At 36.5% G+C, this 20298-nt stretch overlaps 1 protein-coding gene across 2 annotated transcripts in view; it reads right to left on the bottom strand.

Annotated features, from left to right (window-relative positions):
• LOC137398606 (ubiquitin carboxyl-terminal hydrolase 20-like) overlaps positions 1–20206 on the bottom strand; it is a 50098-nt gene extending 29892 nt beyond the window's left edge. Inside the window, exons 1-7 of one of the 2 annotated variants that reach the window (XM_068084773.1) lie at positions 20101–20206; positions 16281–16405; positions 12336–12565; positions 7165–7317; positions 5806–5902; positions 2515–2613; positions 2221–2418 (exon numbers count right to left, since the gene is read on the bottom strand). In XM_068084773.1, the coding sequence (XP_067940874.1) occupies positions 2221–2418; positions 2515–2613; positions 5806–5902; positions 7165–7317; positions 12336–12565; positions 16281–16373 (870 nt within the window). In that variant the 5' untranslated portion in view covers positions 16374–16405; positions 20101–20206. The remainder of the gene's footprint in view (positions 1–2220; positions 2419–2514; positions 2614–5805; positions 5903–7164; positions 7318–12335; positions 12566–16280; positions 16406–20100) is intronic. The other variant, XM_068084774.1, reaches the window with a different exon arrangement.
• Between the last annotated feature and the right edge of the window lie 92 nt (positions 20207–20298).

The following is a 20298-nucleotide window of genomic DNA, read 5'->3' as shown; positions in this document are numbered from 1 at the left end:
ATATATCATTCCTTCTCTTGCCACACTTGGGAGAGAAAATGGCACACAGGGTTAATGTTGTGTAGGGTAGGGTTGTATGTCTATTATATATACAAATAGCCTTAGGGTTATTATATATACAAATAGCCTGCAGTCTAGCATTTTGGTTGTTTGTGAGAGAGATCATCAGGTGTGCCGCCACAGTTAGTAGCTGCACAACTACTACAGTTAGTAGCTGCACAATTACTACAGTTAGTAGCTACAACTACTACAGTTAGTAGCTGCACAATTACTACAGTTAGTAGCTACAACTACTACAGTTAGTAGCTACAACTACTACAGTTAGTAGCTGCACAACTACTACAGTTAGTAGCTACAACTACTACAGTTAGTAGCTGCACAATTACTACAGTTAGTAGCTACAACTACTACAGTTAGTAGCTGCACAACTACTACAGTTAGTAGCTGCACAACTACTACAGTTAGTAGCTACAACTACTACAGTTAGTAGCTGCACACAGTAGAGTGTCAAGAGTGTCAAGAGTGTCAAGAGTGTTGAGAGTGTTAAGAGTGCCGGTTCACTAATATGAATGTCATGAATTGGAGTCTCGTTGAAATGAATCTTTTATCTCACCTCTAACCCTGGCTTTAGAAAAATGAATGGACAGACAGGCACCACTCTTATGATAGTAAATATATACATATCTTTGTTTGACTTTATTTTAAACATATAAAACACTCATATGTCCATCATAGACCTTGTTGTCCAAAAAAATTAATAAAAATCAAAGTGAAGGTGGGATCTCCCCTTAACATGATGTACTCATGAACCCCTTAATGTAATCATGAACCCCTTAATGTAATCATGAACCCCTTAATGTAATCATGAACCCCTTAATGTACTCATGAACCCCTTAATGTAATCATGAACCCCTTAATGTAATCATGAACCTTTTGATGTAATCATGAACCCCTTAATGTAATCATGAAACCCTTAATGTAATCATGAACCCCTTAATGTAATCATGAACCTTTTGATGTAATCATGAACCCCTTAATGTAATCATGAAACCCTTAATGTAATCATGAACCCCTTAATGTAATCATGAACCCCTTAATATAATCATGAACCCCTTAATGTAATCATGAACCCCTTAATGTAATCATGAACCTTTTGATGTAATCATGAACCCCTTAATGTACTCATGAACCCCTTAATGTAATCATGAACCCCTTAATGTAATCATGAACCTTTTGATGTAATCATGAACCCCTTAATGTAATCATGAAACCCTTAATGTAATCATGAACCCCTTAATGTAATCATGAACCCCTTAATATAATCATGAACCCCTTAATGTAATCATGAACCCTTTAATGTAATCATGAACCCCTTAATATAATCATGAACCCCTTAATGTAATCATGAACCCCTTAATGTAATCATGAACCCCTTAATGTAATCATGAACCCCTTAATGTAATCATGAACCCCTTAATGTAATCATGAACCCCTTAATGTAATCATGAACCCCTTAATGTAATCATGAACCCCTTAATATAATCATGAACCCCTTAATGTAATCATGAACCCCTTAATGTAATCATGAACCCCTTAATGTAATCATGAACCCCTTAATGTAATCATGAACCCCTTAATGTAATCATGAACCCCTTAATGTAATCATGAACCCCTTAATATAATCATGAATCCTGAACCAAGCGAAATTGATAAGAAAAAAGTGAGGTTGTTGATACAAACCAATAATACGATAGTTACTGTACAGTTATTAAATCACTTAAAGGTTGGCTTGCAATAAAATTCACATTACAGTTATTTGGTATGAAAAGATTCACCATGTCTTACTCTGTTGTGTTGTAGGTGCCAAATATGTGGAAATGTGATTACAAGCTCTTTAAAGCTCAAAAGCGAACAGAAAATCACAGCCACACGAGACCGTCGTAGTTTGGATTCTCTTTCCAAAACGGCTCAAATGTGACGTAGTTGTGAAAGATGAAGCGAGTAATGAAGGTTTTGGTTCACCCGAATATCTGGGCATCATTACAGCAAAAAACACGGAGACATTACCAACCTACCCAATATGGTGTACTCTCTGCTCGATGGAAAGCGTGACCGCAGAGACATTATGTCAACAATTAAGTTCATATCATTTCAGAAAAGCTTGGCTGTGTTACACATACCTAGTCGTATCTAGTCAGATACAAGTGGAAAATGTCATACCTTGTCACAGTGGAGACACCGAACACTGCTTTTGATGAGACCATTAAATATGTCAGCTATAATACTGCTGTAGAGTATGGAACGTTGTTCGGACTGGTTCGGGTCGATAGTAGTGTGATAGGGAGGGTCGTAAGTTATCTCTCTTTTTAACTCTTCATGTAATTGGTCAATGAGACAGCGCAGCAGTTCTTGAGTATCCTAGATAAAAGATGACATGAAGATACTATATGAAACAGGAGTTTGGAAACAGAAGACGAGTGTAACACTGTAAAATATGGGCACAGTTGGAAGTACCTGTTGCATATAGCCAGCAAATGTAGAGTTGACCCTCTGTATAGCCCTAAGGAACTCAATAGGGACTGACACCGGCACAGGGTCAGAGCTCCAGAGCTCCTAATGAAAAAAGGTACAATAGCATATATGAAAATTATGAACATGCACAAACCTCTAATTACAATCACCCTAATATATGAATATTATGAACCAGTATTTATTAAGGAGTTACTAATCCGTGACAGTCTAATCTGCTGCGAGAGAGTCTTTCTGCGCTTCATCAACTGCGCTGATGAAGCACAGAAAATATGTAGCTGCACAAATAATTCTGAAATATCGATATGTTATGGCGTCAGTGTACCCAACTGAAGGTCATCCCTCTGAAAGCGATGTTTCTATCCTAACCTCTGATAACTGGCTTCAGACAGACTGACAGACACGACCCTTATTATAGTAAAGACGAGTACCCTGCCAAGCTGGTGGGCATAAAAAGACTGTCAGGTGTAATAACTAACTACACAACTACTCCAAAATGCAGCAAGGCCGTCGATTGATCGAAAGTCATGACTTGGAACTCCGTTGAAGCAAAATTCTATACTAACCTCTGAAACCTGACTTCTATCCACCAGAATGCCTTGAATGCAGTTATTGCACTCACGGCATTCTTTTCGATAACACCAAACAGTGGCTTCCAACAGATGGACAGACACAGGTCTCATTATACTAAAGATATTGTAGAAACATAATAATATTAATCATATATTAAGATGTTAGATATTAGCATATTTAATAACATATAATACAGCTACTTATACTCACTACAAGGATGAATAGAGAGATCTCTGTTAGTTACACCTACTTATACTCACTACAAGGATGAATAGAAAGATCTCTGTTAGTTACACCTACTTATACTCACTACAAGGATGAATAGAAAGATCTCTGTTAGTTACACCTACTTATACTCACTACAAGGATGAATAGAAAGATCTCAGTTACTTACACCTACTTATAGTCACTACAAGCATGAATAGAGAGATCTCTGTTAGTTACACCTACTTATACTTACTACAAGGATGAATAGAGAGATCTCTGTTAGTTACACCTACTTATACTCACTACAAGGATGAATAGAAAGATCTCTGTTAGTTACACCTACTTATACTCACTACAAGGATGAATAGAAAGATCTCAGTTACTTACACCTACTTATAGTCACTACAAGCATGAATAGAGAGATCTCTGTTAGTTACACCTACTTATACTTACTACAAGGATGAATAGAGAGATCTCTGTTAGTTACACCTACTTATACTCACTACAAGGATGAATAGAAAGATCTCAGTTACTTACACCTACTTATAGTCACTACAAGCATGAATAGAGAGATCTCTGTTAGTTACACCTACTTATACTTACTACAAGGATGAATAGAGAGATCTCTGTTAGTTACACCTACTTATACTTACAACAAGGATGAATAGAGAGATCTCTGTTACTTACACCTACTTATACTCACTAACACGATGAATAGAGAGATCTCTGTTAGTTACACCTACTTATACTCACTACAACGATGAATAGAGAGATCTCTGTTACTTACACCTACTTATACTCACTATGAGGATGAATAGAGAGATCTCTGTTAGTTACACCTACTTATACTCACTACAAGGATGAATAGAGAGATCTCTGTTACTTACATCTACTTAAACTCACTACAAGGATGAACAGAGAGATCTCTGTTAGTTACACCTACTTATACACACTACAAGGATGAATAGAGAGATCTCTGTTAGTTACACCTACTTATACTCACTACAAGGATGAATAGAAAGATCTCAGTTACTTACACCTACTTATAGTCACTACAAGCATGAATAGAGAGATCTCTGTTAGTTACACCTACTTATACTTACTACAAGGATGAATAGAGAGATCTCTGTTAGTTACACCTACTTATACTTACTACAAGGATGAATAGAGAGATCTCTGTTACTTACACCTACTTATACTCACTACAACGATGAATAGAGAGATCTCTGTTAGTTACACCTACTTATACTCACTACAACGATGAATAGAGAGATCTCTGTTACTTACACCTACTTATACTCACTATGAGGATGAATAGAGAGATCTCTGTTAGTTACATCTACTTATACTCGCTACAAGGATGAATAGAGAGATCTCTGTTAGTTACACCTACTTATACTCACTACAAGGATGAATAGAGAGATCTCTGTTAGTTACACCTACTTATACTCACTACAAGGATGAATAGAGAGATCTCTGTTACTTACACCTACTTATACTCACTACAACGATGAATAGAGAGATCTCTGTTAGTTACACCTACTTATACTTACTACAAGGATGAATAGAGAGATCTCTGTTACTTACACCTACTTATACTCACTACAAGGATGAATAGAGAGATCTCTGTTAGTTACACCTACTTATACTCACTACAACGATGAATAGAGAGACCTCTGTTACTTACTCCTACTTATACACACACTACAAGGATGAATAGAAAGATCTCTGTTAGTTACACCTACTTATACTCATTACAAGGAAGAATAGAGAGATCTCTGTTAGTTACACCTACTTAAACTCACTACAAGGATGAATAGAAAGATCTCTGTTACTTACACCTACTTATACTCACTACAAGGATGAATAGAGAGATCTCTGTTAGTTACACCTACTTATACTCACTACATGGATGAATAGAGAGATCTCTGTTACTTACACCTACTTAAACTCACTACAAGGATGAACAGAGAGATCTCTGTTAGTTACACCTACTTATACACACTACAAGGATGAATAGAGAGATCTCTGTTAGTTACACCTACTTATACTCACTACAAGGATGAACAAAGAGATCTCTGTTAGTTACACCTACTTATACTCACTACAACGATGAATAGAGAGACCTCTGTTACTTACTCCTACTTATACACACACTACAAGGATAAATAGAGAGATCTCTGTTACTTACACCTACTTATACTCACTACAAAGATGAATAGAAACATATTTGTTAGTTACACCTACATATACTCACTACAAGGATGAATAGAGAGATCTCTGTTAGTTACACCTACTTATAATAATAACAAGGATGAATAGAGGGATAGCATAAGTTGTTAATGCATCCTCAGAATCTTTTCATATAATAGTTTGTTACAATAATTTGAAGTGTTAAAAGCCGTTATTTCCTCTCCACACTGCTATTTGCAATGTGCAATGATTTCAAACTTCTACTCAACCTGGTACGAGGTTAAGTAGAAGTGAGTGACCTACCTTGATTAGGTATTTGTATGCACCTGCAAGCTTCGCTTTCCTGGGGTCAGAAATGTGAGAGTCAACCAAAGTGAGAAAGTATAAGGTCATGGCAGGGCTGAAAAAGGAGGACGAGAAGCTAATAACTAACTACTGTCAAATTTTTGAGCCTTAGAAATGTAGAAAAAACTAGGTGAATTACCGGCGTTGCACAGATGATAAAAAGTATTTGGACTACAATTTTATTTTCATTTAATATATACAACATTTACCATTTTAAATTCTAAACTTCGTATCATGAGAAAAATGTTTTTTGTGATGTTCAAAGGAGTATAGCGAGACAGGAATGCGGCATCCTATTTCACGTCATCGCCCGCGTTGATCCGCAACAGATGTACGTCCAGTAAAACACTTTTCGTATGGTACCTCAATGAGTTCACAATTCCGAGCCCGCATCATTCGCTAAAAACGTAGATACGTTAGAGAGTGACTCGAACCGTGATATATCAGTTTCATGACTCATCAGGTGATCCTTGTCAAGATAACCTAAGTTCAAAACAGCAATGGGCTTGGTTTGGTGCACAACATTTAGGCTACTGAGAAGAGTTACACTCACATGATTTCATATTTAAGAGTTGTATTCCCACGAAAACTTGTGGCAGACACCCTTCCTCAGGCCTACCACACCGAATATTAAATTGTGCAATCATTAAAATTCAAATAATAGACAAAATCTTTTATTTGCCAAAGCGACATACAGGCTATGGTTTGAAAAAAAACAATTTATAAAACCGAGATAGTTACCAGTTGTTGAGACATTGAAAGGAGGCAATTACCAGTTGCTGAGACATTGAAGGGAGACAATTACCAGTTGCTGAGACATTGAAGGGAGACAATTACCAGTCGCTGAGACATTGAAGGGAGACAAATACCAGTCGCTGAGACATTGAAGGGAGACAATTACCAGTTGCTGAGACATTTAAGGGAGACAGTTACCAGTTGCTGAGACATTGAAGGGAGACAATTACCAGTTGCTGAGACATTGAAGGGAGACAATTACCAGTTGCTGAGACATTAAAGGGAGACAATTACCAGTTGCTGAGACATTAAAGGGAGACAATTACCAGTTGCTGAGACATTGAAGGGAGACAATTACCAGTCGCTGAGACATTGAAGGGAGACAATTACCAGTTGCTGAGACATTTAAGGGAGACAGTTACCAGTTGCTGAGACATTGAAGGGAGACAATTACCAGTTGCTGAGACATTGAAGGGAGACAATTACCAGTTGCTGAGACATTGAAGGGAGACAATTACCAGTTGCTGAGATATTGAAGGGAGACAATTACCAGTTGCTGAGACATTGAAGGGAGACAATTACCAGTTGCTGAGACATTGAAGGGCGCTGTTCATATAACATGTATTGCCTAGGTTCCGCAGACCTGTGCGTCCTCTCGGTTTCAGGGCACTCCCAAACATGCTCGTCCCAGCTATAGTATCCCAGTCTACATGCATCATCTGCTGTTTAGGTAGTCTATAAAGGAACTGCTACATTAATTACCCATCAACCCTCTGTAAACCATTTTCAGTGTTAGAATTGCCCTCTCTACAAACTCGCATCTCGTTCAAATATAATAAAGAGAGGAATATGCCTGACTAGTTTGTGGAATGAATAGCGAAAGTTACCATAGAATTTACCATGACACTCTAATAGAGTGTCAATATAAGTCCGTCTGCGCTGGATAATTAAAATAAACCATACTCATGTGCTACAATAGAATACTTCCTACGACTTACATACGCTAAATTGTAAGGGTGATAAGAAAGAAAAAAAAAGATTGTGGCACACTAGACCTAGCCCTAGAGAAGACACTTAGGTCTATACAAGAGTTGAGATAATATTCACACAGAGTTTTTCAGTAAGCAATTGGACAGGTTTGTATGCATCTAAATATTAATCTCAGTGTTTGTCCGCCTGTCTGTCTAGTTATACATGTAGATAGCAATAAAGTTATGGTAATGAAAAACCGCTTCATATTAGCATTGAACTAGAGGAACAGGTCATTAGATAAGCGTGCTATCCACTAGGCCAAGCGGCTGCATTGCTATACAATGAAATAATTATGGTCATACTTATTACACTGGTTAAAATATGCACCCGCGTATTTGAACCAGTAATGAAGTGCTTGCGAAACTACTATTGGTTATATTACTAGCACGCTTGAAGATCATAATTGCCTAAGAGATGATGATGCGTAATCTAATAATTATAAGCTGGCTTCATGACTCTTATTGTAGTGAAGATGTAAACTAACTTAAAGGTTGACTTGCAGCAAAATTCACATTATAATTATTTGGCATCAAAAGGTTCACAATGTCTTACTCTGCTGTGTTGTACGTAGGTGCAAAAAATGTGGAAATGTGATTACAAACTCTTAAAAGCTCAAAAACGAACAGTTATAAAAACGGCCAAAGTTTGGAATCCCTTTATTTTGATGACGTACTTAACTCGACGTGGTTATTGTTTTGACACGTAATGCTATCCCATGAAATAAAAGGCCAATCAAAGGGTTAATATAAATCGTCTCGTAGCACTAGTTTATGACAAACACTTCGGGTTTTACCGGAAAGCCCTTATCAAATATAGGTACTTTACAGTTTCATTTCAGTTATGTCTAATCATTTGGTAATAATCTGATTATGTGGCCCATATTTCTTGCTGAATGACGCGAACAATTTCTGCAGCATTTTTCGACCATCACAGGCGCCCAACAAGCTCCTCGTGTTTATCAGAAAATGATATGCACTCCTCGAGCTAAGGTTAAAATATTAAACTAATTTTTAGGCTAGGTGTTTAGATATCAATGCTTAAAGGTTGACTTGCAACAAAATTCACATTACAGTTATTTGATATGAAAAGATTCACCATGTCTTACTCTGTTGAGTTGTAGGTGCCAAATATGTGGAAATGTGATTACAAGCTCTTAAAAGGTAAAAAACGAACAGTTAATCGCAGCCACACGAGACCACCGTAGTTTGGATTCTCTTTCCAAAACGGCTCAAATGTGACGTAGCTGTGGTAGATGGTTTCTGTTTACACTTTCGTGCAACCGTATTCGTCGAAATATTTTCACAAATGTACTTCACGCATTCAATAAAACCATGTCTATTGTTCTTACGCGTCTGTTTTATCGTCATCGTAATGCTGTCACTTAGCAGTGTTATCCTATAATTTACCGTAAAAATTCATTTAATTTTTTAGCCTTAGCTTGAAGGAGTACATATCATTGTCTGATAATCATGACGAGCCTGTAGGTCACTTGTGGTAATCGAAAAGTGCTGCAGAAATTATTTGTGAAGTATTGGGTCACATGATCAGATTACGACTTGCCGATTAGACCAAACCAAAACAAAACTGTAAAGTAGCGAGCATCTATATTTGATACGGGGTCTTCGGTAAAACCTGAAGTGTTTGTCATAAACTAGTGCTACGATAAGTTTTATATCGAGCTTTTTATTGGCCTTTCAATTCACGTGAGAACATCACATGACAAGACAATATCCAAATTTATTGGCTATGTTATTGAAATAAAGAGATTCCAATCTTCGGAAGCATTTCGTTTTTGAGCTTTTAAGAGCTTGTAATCACTTTTCCACACATTTGGTACCTACAACACAACAGAGCAAGACATGGTGAATCTTTTGATACCAAATAACTGTAATGTGAATTTTGTTGCAAGTCAACCTTTAAAGTGACAGCATTACAATGATAATGAAATAGACGCGTAAGGACAATAGACATGATTTTATTAAATGCGTGAAGTGTACTTGTGAAAATATTTTGAGGAATTCAGTCACTAGCTTGAGTTACTCAAATTCATTGAATAATTATTTTATTTCCCATGCAATGCCAAAGCTGGGCATTCATGTAGTAAATGGGCATTCACGGTACTTCAAGGAATTAAGTCACAATCATTTATAGATTTAGTTCTACGGTCCAGGATAGGGCCTCCCTTGGTCCCCCAACACAGTACTTCTCAGTTAGGTGTAAGTAGTACCTGGTTCTCCCTACACAGTATGTCAGTCAGTGTATAGAGTCCTCACAGCACACCTGACCATCTCTCACAAGCACACCTAATCATGTCTCACAGCACGCCTAACCATCTCTCACAGCACACCTGACCATCTCTCACAGCACCCCTGACAATCTCTCACAGCACCCCTGACAATCTCTCACAGCACCCCTGACCATCTCTCACCGCACACCTAACCATCTCCCACAGCACACTTGACCATCTCTCACAGCACACCTGAACATCTCTCACAGGACACCTGACCATCTCTCACCGCACACCTAACCATCTCTCACAGCACACCTGACCATCTCTCACAGGACAGCTAACCATCTCTCACAGCACACCTGAACATCTCTCACAGCACACCTGACCATCTCTCACAGCAAACCTGACCATCTCTCACAGCACACCTGATCATCTCTCACAGCACACCTGACCATCTCTCACTGCACACCGGACCATCTCTCACAGCACACCTGAACATCTCTCACAGCACACCTGACCATCTCTCACAGCACACCTGACCATCTCTCACAGCACACTTGACCATCTCTCACAGCACACCTGACCATCTCTCACAGCACCCCTGACAATCTCTCACAGCACCCCTGACAATCTCTCACAGCACCCCTGACAATCTCTCACAGCACCCCTGACCATCTCTCACAAGCACACCTGATCATGTCTCACAGCACACCTAACCATCTCTCACAGCACACCTGACCATCTCTCACAGTAAACCTGACCATCTCTCACAGCACACCTGATCATCTCTCACAGCACACCTGACCATCTCTCACTGCACACCGAACCATCTCTCACAGCACACCTGAACATCTCTCACAGGACACCTAACCATCTCTCACAGCACACCTGACCCATCTCTCACAGCACACCTGACCCATCTCTCACAGCACACCTGATCATCTCTCACAGCACACCTGACCATCTCTCACTGCACACCTGACCATCTCTCACAGCACACCTGAACATCTCTCACAGCACACCTGACCATCTCTCACAGCAGCACACCTAACCATCACTCACAGCACACCTAACCATCTTTCACAGCACACCTGACCATCTCTCACAGGACACCTAACCATCTCTCACAGCACACCTGACCATCTCTCACAGCACACTTGACCATCTCTCACAGCACACCTGACCATCTCTCACAGCACCCCTGACAATCTCTCACAGCACCCCTGACAATCTCTCACAGCACCCCTGACAATCTCTCACAGCACCCCTGACCATCTCTCACAAGCACACCTGATCATGTCTCACAGCACACCTAACCATCTCTCACAGCACACCTGACCATCTCTCACAGTAAACCTGACCATCTCTCACAGCACACCTGATCATCTCTCACAGCACACCTGACCATCTCTCACTGCACACCGAACCATCTCTCACAGCACACCTGAACATCTCTCACAGGACACCTAACCATCTCTCACAGCACACCTGACCCATCTCTCACAGCACACCTGACCCATCTCTCACAGCACACCTGATCATCTCTCACAGCACACCTGACCATCTCTCACTGCACACCTGACCATCTCTCACAGCACACCTGAACATCTCTCACAGCACACCTGACCATCTCTCACAGCAGCACACCTAACCATCACTCACAGCACACCTAACCATCTTTCACAGCACACCTGACCATCTCTCACAGGACACCTAACCATCTCTCACAGCACACTAGACTGTGCGGGTCCTAGTTATTATTGGGTAGGTCATTACTTGACAATAATCTGCGTTTGTCATTGTCAAACGATAAGTAGTAAATGATCATGATTAAAATCATCAATTTACGCTGTTTAGAATTATCAACCATTCCTAAAATTAAAAATAATGTTTGTGACGCAAGCTGAAACTTGTCAAGGTTGCACACAGAAGGAAACTAAACTCGTGCAAAATCAAATGCAGAGACAGTAATTCCTCACTTTTCACGGTTAATGAAGACTGACCTCTCCCGTGCCTCACTTTTCACGGTTAATGAAGACTGACCTCCTCCGTGATATGTGAAAATCCGTGAAATAGAAACTAATTTTTAAAGTACATGTACGAGCCAGATTGTAACACCGAAACACTTGAATTGCTTTCTAAAAATAATGTATTCACTACTTATGTAATAAGTAAGTAAATTGAAGCTATCTTGACTGACTTCCAGTTTATACTTAAACTTCAAACCAGAGAATGAACATATGTAGTACAGGCATAAGTTGAATTTCATCTGGTCTGAATTTCGTACTTGTGATCAAGTGGGTTGGTTGTGAGAAGCGTGTGACATGTGTGAGACTCATGTCTTTTACGGATGTATATTTATGTATAGTAAGTTTTTAATTAATTTCCTTTAATTTTGTAAAGAACATTTTCGAACCACAGACTACTGTAACTTCGAAAGACCACGAGGTATTATTGTAATTCATGAGAGTTATATGAACCCTCTCAGTACCTGAATTCTGGGTAATTGTCCCTGCCTTGATAGACCTCACCCCCACAGCTGTGGCACCAGAATCGTCCAGTCTTTGTGTTGACGGCGAGCTGATGATCGCACTCTTGAACATGCTTAATAGAATGGTCTTTATCACCATGGTCTGTATCACCATGGTCACCATGGCAGGAAAGGCAGGTAGCGCAGAGCCAAATATCCTTAGACGGGTGACTGCATGTGTGACACAGCGACTGCATGAGATTGTAAACAGTGTAAACAGTGAAAACAGGAACGCATAAAAGGATTAGCTTATATGAGCAGTAAAAAGAAAGAGAACCCTAAACTAATGCTTCTCAACACTTGAAACTGTTTTGCACACTTTTTGTTTTACTTTCGCTTTGATTTCCGCACGTTCTGTTTACGTAGGATTATGAAGATTCGGTCGCTTCATGCGTAATGCGTAACCGCCTCATGGTTTCCTGTCGAACTCTGAAGTTTCAAATCGATTGCACTAATAGTTCTTGAGATAGTAACCATATAGTATAGATACAGTAACCATATAGTATAGATATAGTAACCATATAGTATAGATACAGTAACCATATAGTATAGATATAGTAACCATATAGTATAGATATAGTAACCATATAGTATAGATACAGTAACCATATAGTATAGATATAGTAACCATATAGTATAGATATAGTAACCATATAGTATAGATATAGTAACCATATAGTATAGATATAGTAACCATATAGTATAGATATAGTAACAATATAGTAGAGAAATAGTAACCATATAGTATAGATATAGTAACAATATAGTAGAGAAATAGTAACAATATAGTATAGATATAGTAACAATATAGTATAGAAATAGTAACAATGTAGTATAGATATAGTAACTATATAGTATAGATATAGTAACCATATAGTATAGATATAGTAACCATATAGTATAGATATAGTAACCATATAGTATAGATATAGTAACCATATAGTATAGATTTGACCTGAAATATTAGTTAATATCAGCAGTCTGAACTTTATATGAAACCCTGTGGACTGTTTACATGGGAATTAAGCATGCCTTAATCTAACGGAAAGTATCAATATTTTTTATCATTTGCGATTGTTTTTGACATTTGAGAGGATCGCTGCCAGGATGTTTCAAGATTAAAATCAACTAAACTTGATCGTGATTTAATGCCCAAATCAAGCGATGGTGCGATTATGAGCTACATAGAGACTGCTGAAAAAGGGACATGTAATGCAACTTGAACGCAAGTTGAACAAGAACGAACTTGAACACTGATATCAACTAACTGATAACTAACTCAGTGTACTACAACCATTACATTACTATCAACTAACTGATAACTAACTCAGTGTACTACAACCATTACGTTACTATCAACTAACTGATAACTAACTCAGTGTACTACAACCATTACGTTACTATCAACTAACTGATAACTAACTCAGCGTACTACAACCATTACGTTACTATCAACTAACTGATAACTAACTCAGTGTACTACAACCATTACGTTACTATCAACTAACTGATAACTAACTCAGTGTACTACAACCATTACGTTACTATCAACTAACTGATAACTAACTCAGTGTACTACAACCATTACGTTACTTCAATTACCTCTAAAACATCAATTTTTTAAAAGTATGTGAAAAAAATGTACTCTACTCGATTTCTGTTTTTTCATCGAATTCTGCAAGCTTGGGACTTGAATATCATATTCAGTTCAAGCTTGGTAGGTACTTGAATATCATATTCAGTTCAAGCTTGGGACTTGAATATCATATTCAGTTCAAAATGACTTGTGCTATTCTAAGTAGTTTCATGGTCAATGAAAAGTTGTCAATACGGTCTAGAATCCAGAGATCGGCTTCGATATACCATCTTGATTATGTTTCAAAGTGTTAAGTATAACAATTCTGCAAACTAAACTAACACTTATAGTAAGGCACGTAAAGATACTTTTCATGAATATTAAAAGGCTAAAATGATAACAGTTAGTGTGTCCATAGCAAAACCATAATCCTAATGTATCATTCAACTTCAAACTCTTTTGACAGCAACTAACATAGAACATAGTAGCAACTAGTATAGAACATAGTAGTAACTAGTATAGAACATAGTAGCAACTAGTATAAAACATAATAATAACTAGTATAGAACATAGTAGCAACTAGTATAGAACATAATAGTAACTAGTATAGAACATAGTAGTAACTAGTATAGAACATAATAGTAACTAGTATAGAACATAGTAGTAACTAGTATAGAACATAGTAGTAACTAGTATAGAACATAATAGTAACTAGTATAGAACATAATAGTAACTAGTATAGAACATAATAGTAACTAGTATAGAACATAGTAGCAACTAGTATAGAACATAGTAGCAACTAGTATAGAACATAGTAGCAACTAGTATAGAACATAGTAGTAACTAGTATAGAACATAATAGTAACTAGTATAGAACATAGTAGCAACTAGTATAGAACATAATAGTAACTAGTATAGAACATAATAGTAACTAGTATAGAACATAATAGTAACTAGTATAGAACATAGTAGTAACTAGTATAGAACATAGTAGTAACTAGTATAGAACATAGTAGTAACTAGTATAGAACATAGTAGTAACTAGTATAGAACATAGTAGTAACTAGTATAGAACATAGTAGCAACTAGTATAGAACATAGTAGTAACTAGTATAGAACATAGTAGTAACTAGTATAGAACATAGTAGTAACTAGTATAGAACATAGTAGTAACTAGTATAGAACATAGTAGTAACTAGTATAGAACATAGTAGCAACTAGTATAGAACATAGTAGTAACTAGTATAGAACATAGTAGTAACTAGTATAGAACATAATAGTAACTAGTATAGAACATAGTAGTAACTAGTATAGAACATAATAGTAACTAGTATAGAACATAATAGTAACTAGTATAGAACATAGTAGCAACTAGTATAGAACATAGTAGTAACTAGTATAGAACATAGTAGTAACTAGTATAGAACATAGTAGTAACTAGTATAGAACATAATAGTAACTAGTATAGAACATAGTAGTAACTAGTATAAAACATAGTAGTAACTAGTATAGAACATAGTAGCAACTAGTATAGAACATAGTAGTAACTAGTATAGAACATAGTAGTAACTAGTATAGAACATAATAGTAACTAGTATAGAACATAGTAGTAACTAGTATAGAACATAATAGTAACTAGTATAGAACATAATAGTAACTAGTATAGAACATAGTAGCAACTAGTATAGAACATAGTAGTAACTAGTATAGAACATAGTAGTAACTAGTATAGAACATAGTAGTAACTAGTATAGAACATAGTAGCAACTAGTATAGAACATAGTAGTAACTAGTATAGAACATAGTAGTAACTAGTATAGAACATAATAGTAACTAGTATAGAACATAGTAGCAACTAGTATAGAACATAATAGTAACTAGTATAGAACATAATAGTAACTAGTATAGAACATAGTAGCAACTAGTATAGAACATAATAGTAACTAGTATAGAACATAGTAGTAACTAGTATAGAACATAGTAGTAACTAGTATAGAACATAGTAGTAACTAGTATAGAACATAGTAGTAACTAGTATAGAACATAGTAGTAACTAGTATAGAACATAGTAGTAACTAGTATAGAACATAATAGTAACTAGTATAGAACATAGTAGTAACTAGTATAGAACATAGTAGCAACTAGTATAGAACATAGTAGCAACTAGTATAGAACATAGTAGTAACTAGTATAGAACATAGTAGTAACTAGTATAGAACATAATAGTAACTAGTATAGAACATAGTAGTAACTAGTATAGAACATAGTAGCAACTAGTGGAAATGAAAACAAAGCCTTAGAAATTCGAAAAGGAAATGACAACAACAAACCTCGCGCTTGGAAAGGATGAAATTCCAAGAGAGGGAGTGATGACAGTTTGTGACGTGTGGGCAAGAACTAGTCTTCTTTCGCCGGCCAGGCATCGTTATCAGTCGCGCATAGCAGGACACTTCAGCTAAAATATAGAATTATCGGGAACTACCTGATAAATATTTACAGTAGCCAGGGGCAACGACAGACATTACTAGTAAATTAATTGTTGGTTTAAAACCGCATTAATAATTATATCATTAATTTTGGTTTTATGAACTTGCATTAATAATTCAATTAATAGACAAACTAGTATAGTTCAATTATTTATTGACCTATTTATTGACCTGGTTATTAGTGGAGCTCAGAAAGCTTTCTGCTCAATACTGAATGATAAATTGCCGAAAATCATTCTACACAGAGAAACTATTTTTAAATTATTTACTTCATAAAGACGGTTTGTAGTACAGGATCATATGCAGTATTCATGCTACTACACTTGCTATTGTTATTACAGTACATATCTCCATAATACGTTTGTTTATTTCTAAGTTGAACTTTAAATAAAAAGCAGTATGAACCCCATTTAAAATAATTTTTCATAAGCCAATAATTAAAGTGGTGCGCAAAATTCGTTGGACCTCTGATTGGCAAACTATAATTCTTATTTATAACATTTTGACTCACTGTGAATTTAGTCAATAAATATACTAAATTAATCCTCATTCTCCATTTTGGCCTTATCTCTAAATATGTAAACCAAACAGTTGTCAAATTATGTTTTTCTGAATGATTATGTAGGCCAATTCTGAACATGTTATTTTTTAACGATTTTGTTATCTTCAAACATTCTTTTAATGGTTGAAGATAACAATCTGTACGGATATATATATATATAACACACAACCATACATGGCTATTTGCTTACTTCAAGTCATACATAGCAAATACATAGGACTGTTTGAGATCGTAGAAAATAATAGAGAATAAACTAAAGATAAAACAAAGAATAATCCTTCTTCCATCCACTTTTTTTCAAGTGTAAACTTTAAAGTTCCTCTGCTTTTAGAATTTTGATAATTGTTTTTTTTTAATAATAACACTCGACAATGCGGTTTTAAAACAGAATAGTCACGATCTTGCCCTGCTCTACGATCTTCACTGGTTTTGGTTAACAAAAGCAAACAGTTAATCTATATACAAAAAATTTGAATATTTGCAAAGGACTAGAAGGAACAGCTTGACTTTGAACGATTCGGTGCTTTCAGTACTTTCAGTACAGTGACAAAGAAAAAATAAAATACTATCTTAGAGGCTAAACTTTCGACGGATTTAAAATATGCTCACAAGCGTGAATTCATCCATATCTATCATATCATCCATATTCATCCATATTCATCCATGCCTCTCTTACGAATAGTCTAGTTAAACACTGTCCAACACTAAAAGGTATATAATAAACTACTATTGAACATCGTATGCTATTGATCAACATCTGATCAATTTTCAACCGTGCTTAATAAATCAACCCACACTGCTTAGGGAGATCTGTATAAAAAGACAAGAACGATTTTAGGCACGCAGTAAAATTGGAGCAATAGACATTTTTGACAGTAGTGGTAGCAATTTGAAAGTATTCGGAAAAAGTCATTATCAGTGTTGTAGGTTTAATTAAATGCTCAGTTCATAATTTTTATTCCATCTGAACTTAGTTTTCTGAGTTCCATTATTTGAAGTGACAGCGGTTGACAGCGGTTTTATATTTACTGAGTTGTAAATATATATACGATGATATATACAAGATGATCCATTACACCCGTAAGCATTACATTAAGCATTACATGGATATTTACTAAAATAAAAATAGATAAATCAAATGAAAAAATATAGTTTTCTTTTTGGCCTGTCGTTTTCCCAATAAAATCAAACAAAAGATTATTTGCAATTTACTTGATGACGCTTGCACCAGTTCATCGAATAAATCTCAGAGTTCGTCTGTATGTCTGTACTTCAGGATGTCCAGCTATAGCTATTAAAATTTTAGGAATTAAATAGACGCTTCATGCTGGATTTGAACTCAGGGAGATTGCAACGGCAAGTTTCAAACCACACATTTAACCATTGAGCTATACAGTCATTAGCATTCCATAGCTCTTATCACATACCATATGCACCTGCTAAATGTGCACTTTTGATTATAAACTAATATTACATGTTGCATTTGTTATTTTTGAATTTGTTTAAAAACTATCTTTTACTACTACTGTCTATTTTTTTAATTTGTAGTTTTTAAATGTGCTGTTTCAATTTCAAATTTGCCGTTACACATCTATTTCCGGATGTTCGTAAGGTTCGACCCATAAAGGCTAATACTTTTTACGTGGATAATTGTATTATCTCGAGTAGGAATGGCCTCTACATTCTCTCTCCGTTTGGTCAGACAAAGTACCAGACAAAGAAAGTCTGTTATGTGATTTTTACATTTGTACCAGATTTTTAAATTTGTGGTATAGAAACCCATAGCAATTATTTAATACAATCACTTCCTAATTCTATTATAAAATGAGAACTTGAATTGATCCAAGCGAAAACAAGAAACGAGAGTGCCTTTTCAGATAGAATATGATTTATTAATTTACATAAAATTAATCATTTATGTCAATATCATATTGGCCAAATTCAACCTTTTCAATAAATTATTTCATCCAACTCCTGTCGACAAGCCTCAATTGTATCTATCGCATGTTCTTTCATACAGCTAGTGACAACTTTCTGATTGCCCTAGTCTAAAAATTCATCTATTGGCACACCTCTGGATTGTTCCTAGCATATCTATTGAGGACTTATTATATGGCGACCAGACCTGACAGGCGTCTTCAAGAATTGGCTTCCCGGCTGTTTTATAAGCAACCAGTTTGGTCAGAGAGGAAATGTTAAAAAGATTTCTGCTTATTAAGCCCAGGGTTTTGTTACTTTTCTTGGCAACTTGTGATGTGTTCATGCCTATAAAATGTGTTCCATATTTTCCATGTGCCTATAAAAGCGCCAAAATATCTTACACTGTTGGCTTGTGGAATAGGATTGCTATTCAGCTCTCAAGTAGAACTGGGAACTGCTACATGTTGTAGCTGTATGTCTATGTGCGTAGTCACAGACTTCATGGTATTGCTTCTACCGCGGTGCTACGCACGTGTTATTGTTTTGCTTTTTGGCCACACCCAATATAAATATAAGAGTCACGCAGGCGCGGCTTTTGGTTTCCTGCTTGGTGACAAAACATGGCCCCCAAAATACTGTCCGAAGGGTAATGTTCAAAATCCTGTTGGTCAGCCTTTAGCTAGTAAGCAACCATAAACCCAAACGCGTTATAGGAACGTCCTTTCTAACCTTCATATGAACACATTTGGTAGGGTTAAAAATCATGCCCCATTGTTCAGATCCGTCATACAGCTTAGGTTATGTTATCTTGAAGACCAGCACTCCGTAATATATATGGTGTTATCTGCATAAAATCGGCAGAATGCGGTGCCCTTAACAGCCAGAATCATGTTGTTCACAAAAGCAATAATAGCAGAGACCCAAAAACTGATCCCTGCGGGGCTCCAGTGGAAACACCAAACAACTCTGACCTTATGCCATTAACAGTAACAAACGAAGTTCGGTTCCTCAATCACATCTCAACCTACTGTCCTATATGAACGCTTAATCCACAAGCCTTGATTTTACTGACAAATACATGATGAGGCACGTTATCAAAAGCCTTGACGAAGTCGAAAATGCTTAGCAATTCTAAAAGTTGAAGCTAAAAATATTTCTTATGAAAACCTTGCTAGACTGCACCTTATACAATGTTTGGGGACGGTGGGGGAAATGAAACGAACGAGTTCAACTAGGAAACTTCAGCTATCGTACGTCCCCGAGTTCCATCCTAGCTCTGGGGTAATTCCTACCTTCAATCGACATTGAACTGTTGCAAAAGGAAAACTTTCTCATGCTTTCATATTTTTATTACATATATTTTGATACATTTAAATTTAA

The sequence above is a fragment of the Watersipora subatra genome, chromosome 6, assembly GCF_963576615.1.
Source record: "Watersipora subatra chromosome 6, tzWatSuba1.1, whole genome shotgun sequence".
NCBI classification, from domain to species: Eukaryota; Metazoa; Bryozoa; class Gymnolaemata; order Cheilostomatida; family Watersiporidae; genus Watersipora; species Watersipora subatra.
Note: the sequence above shows the minus strand (reverse complement) of the source record. Positions and strands in the feature narration are given on the sequence as shown.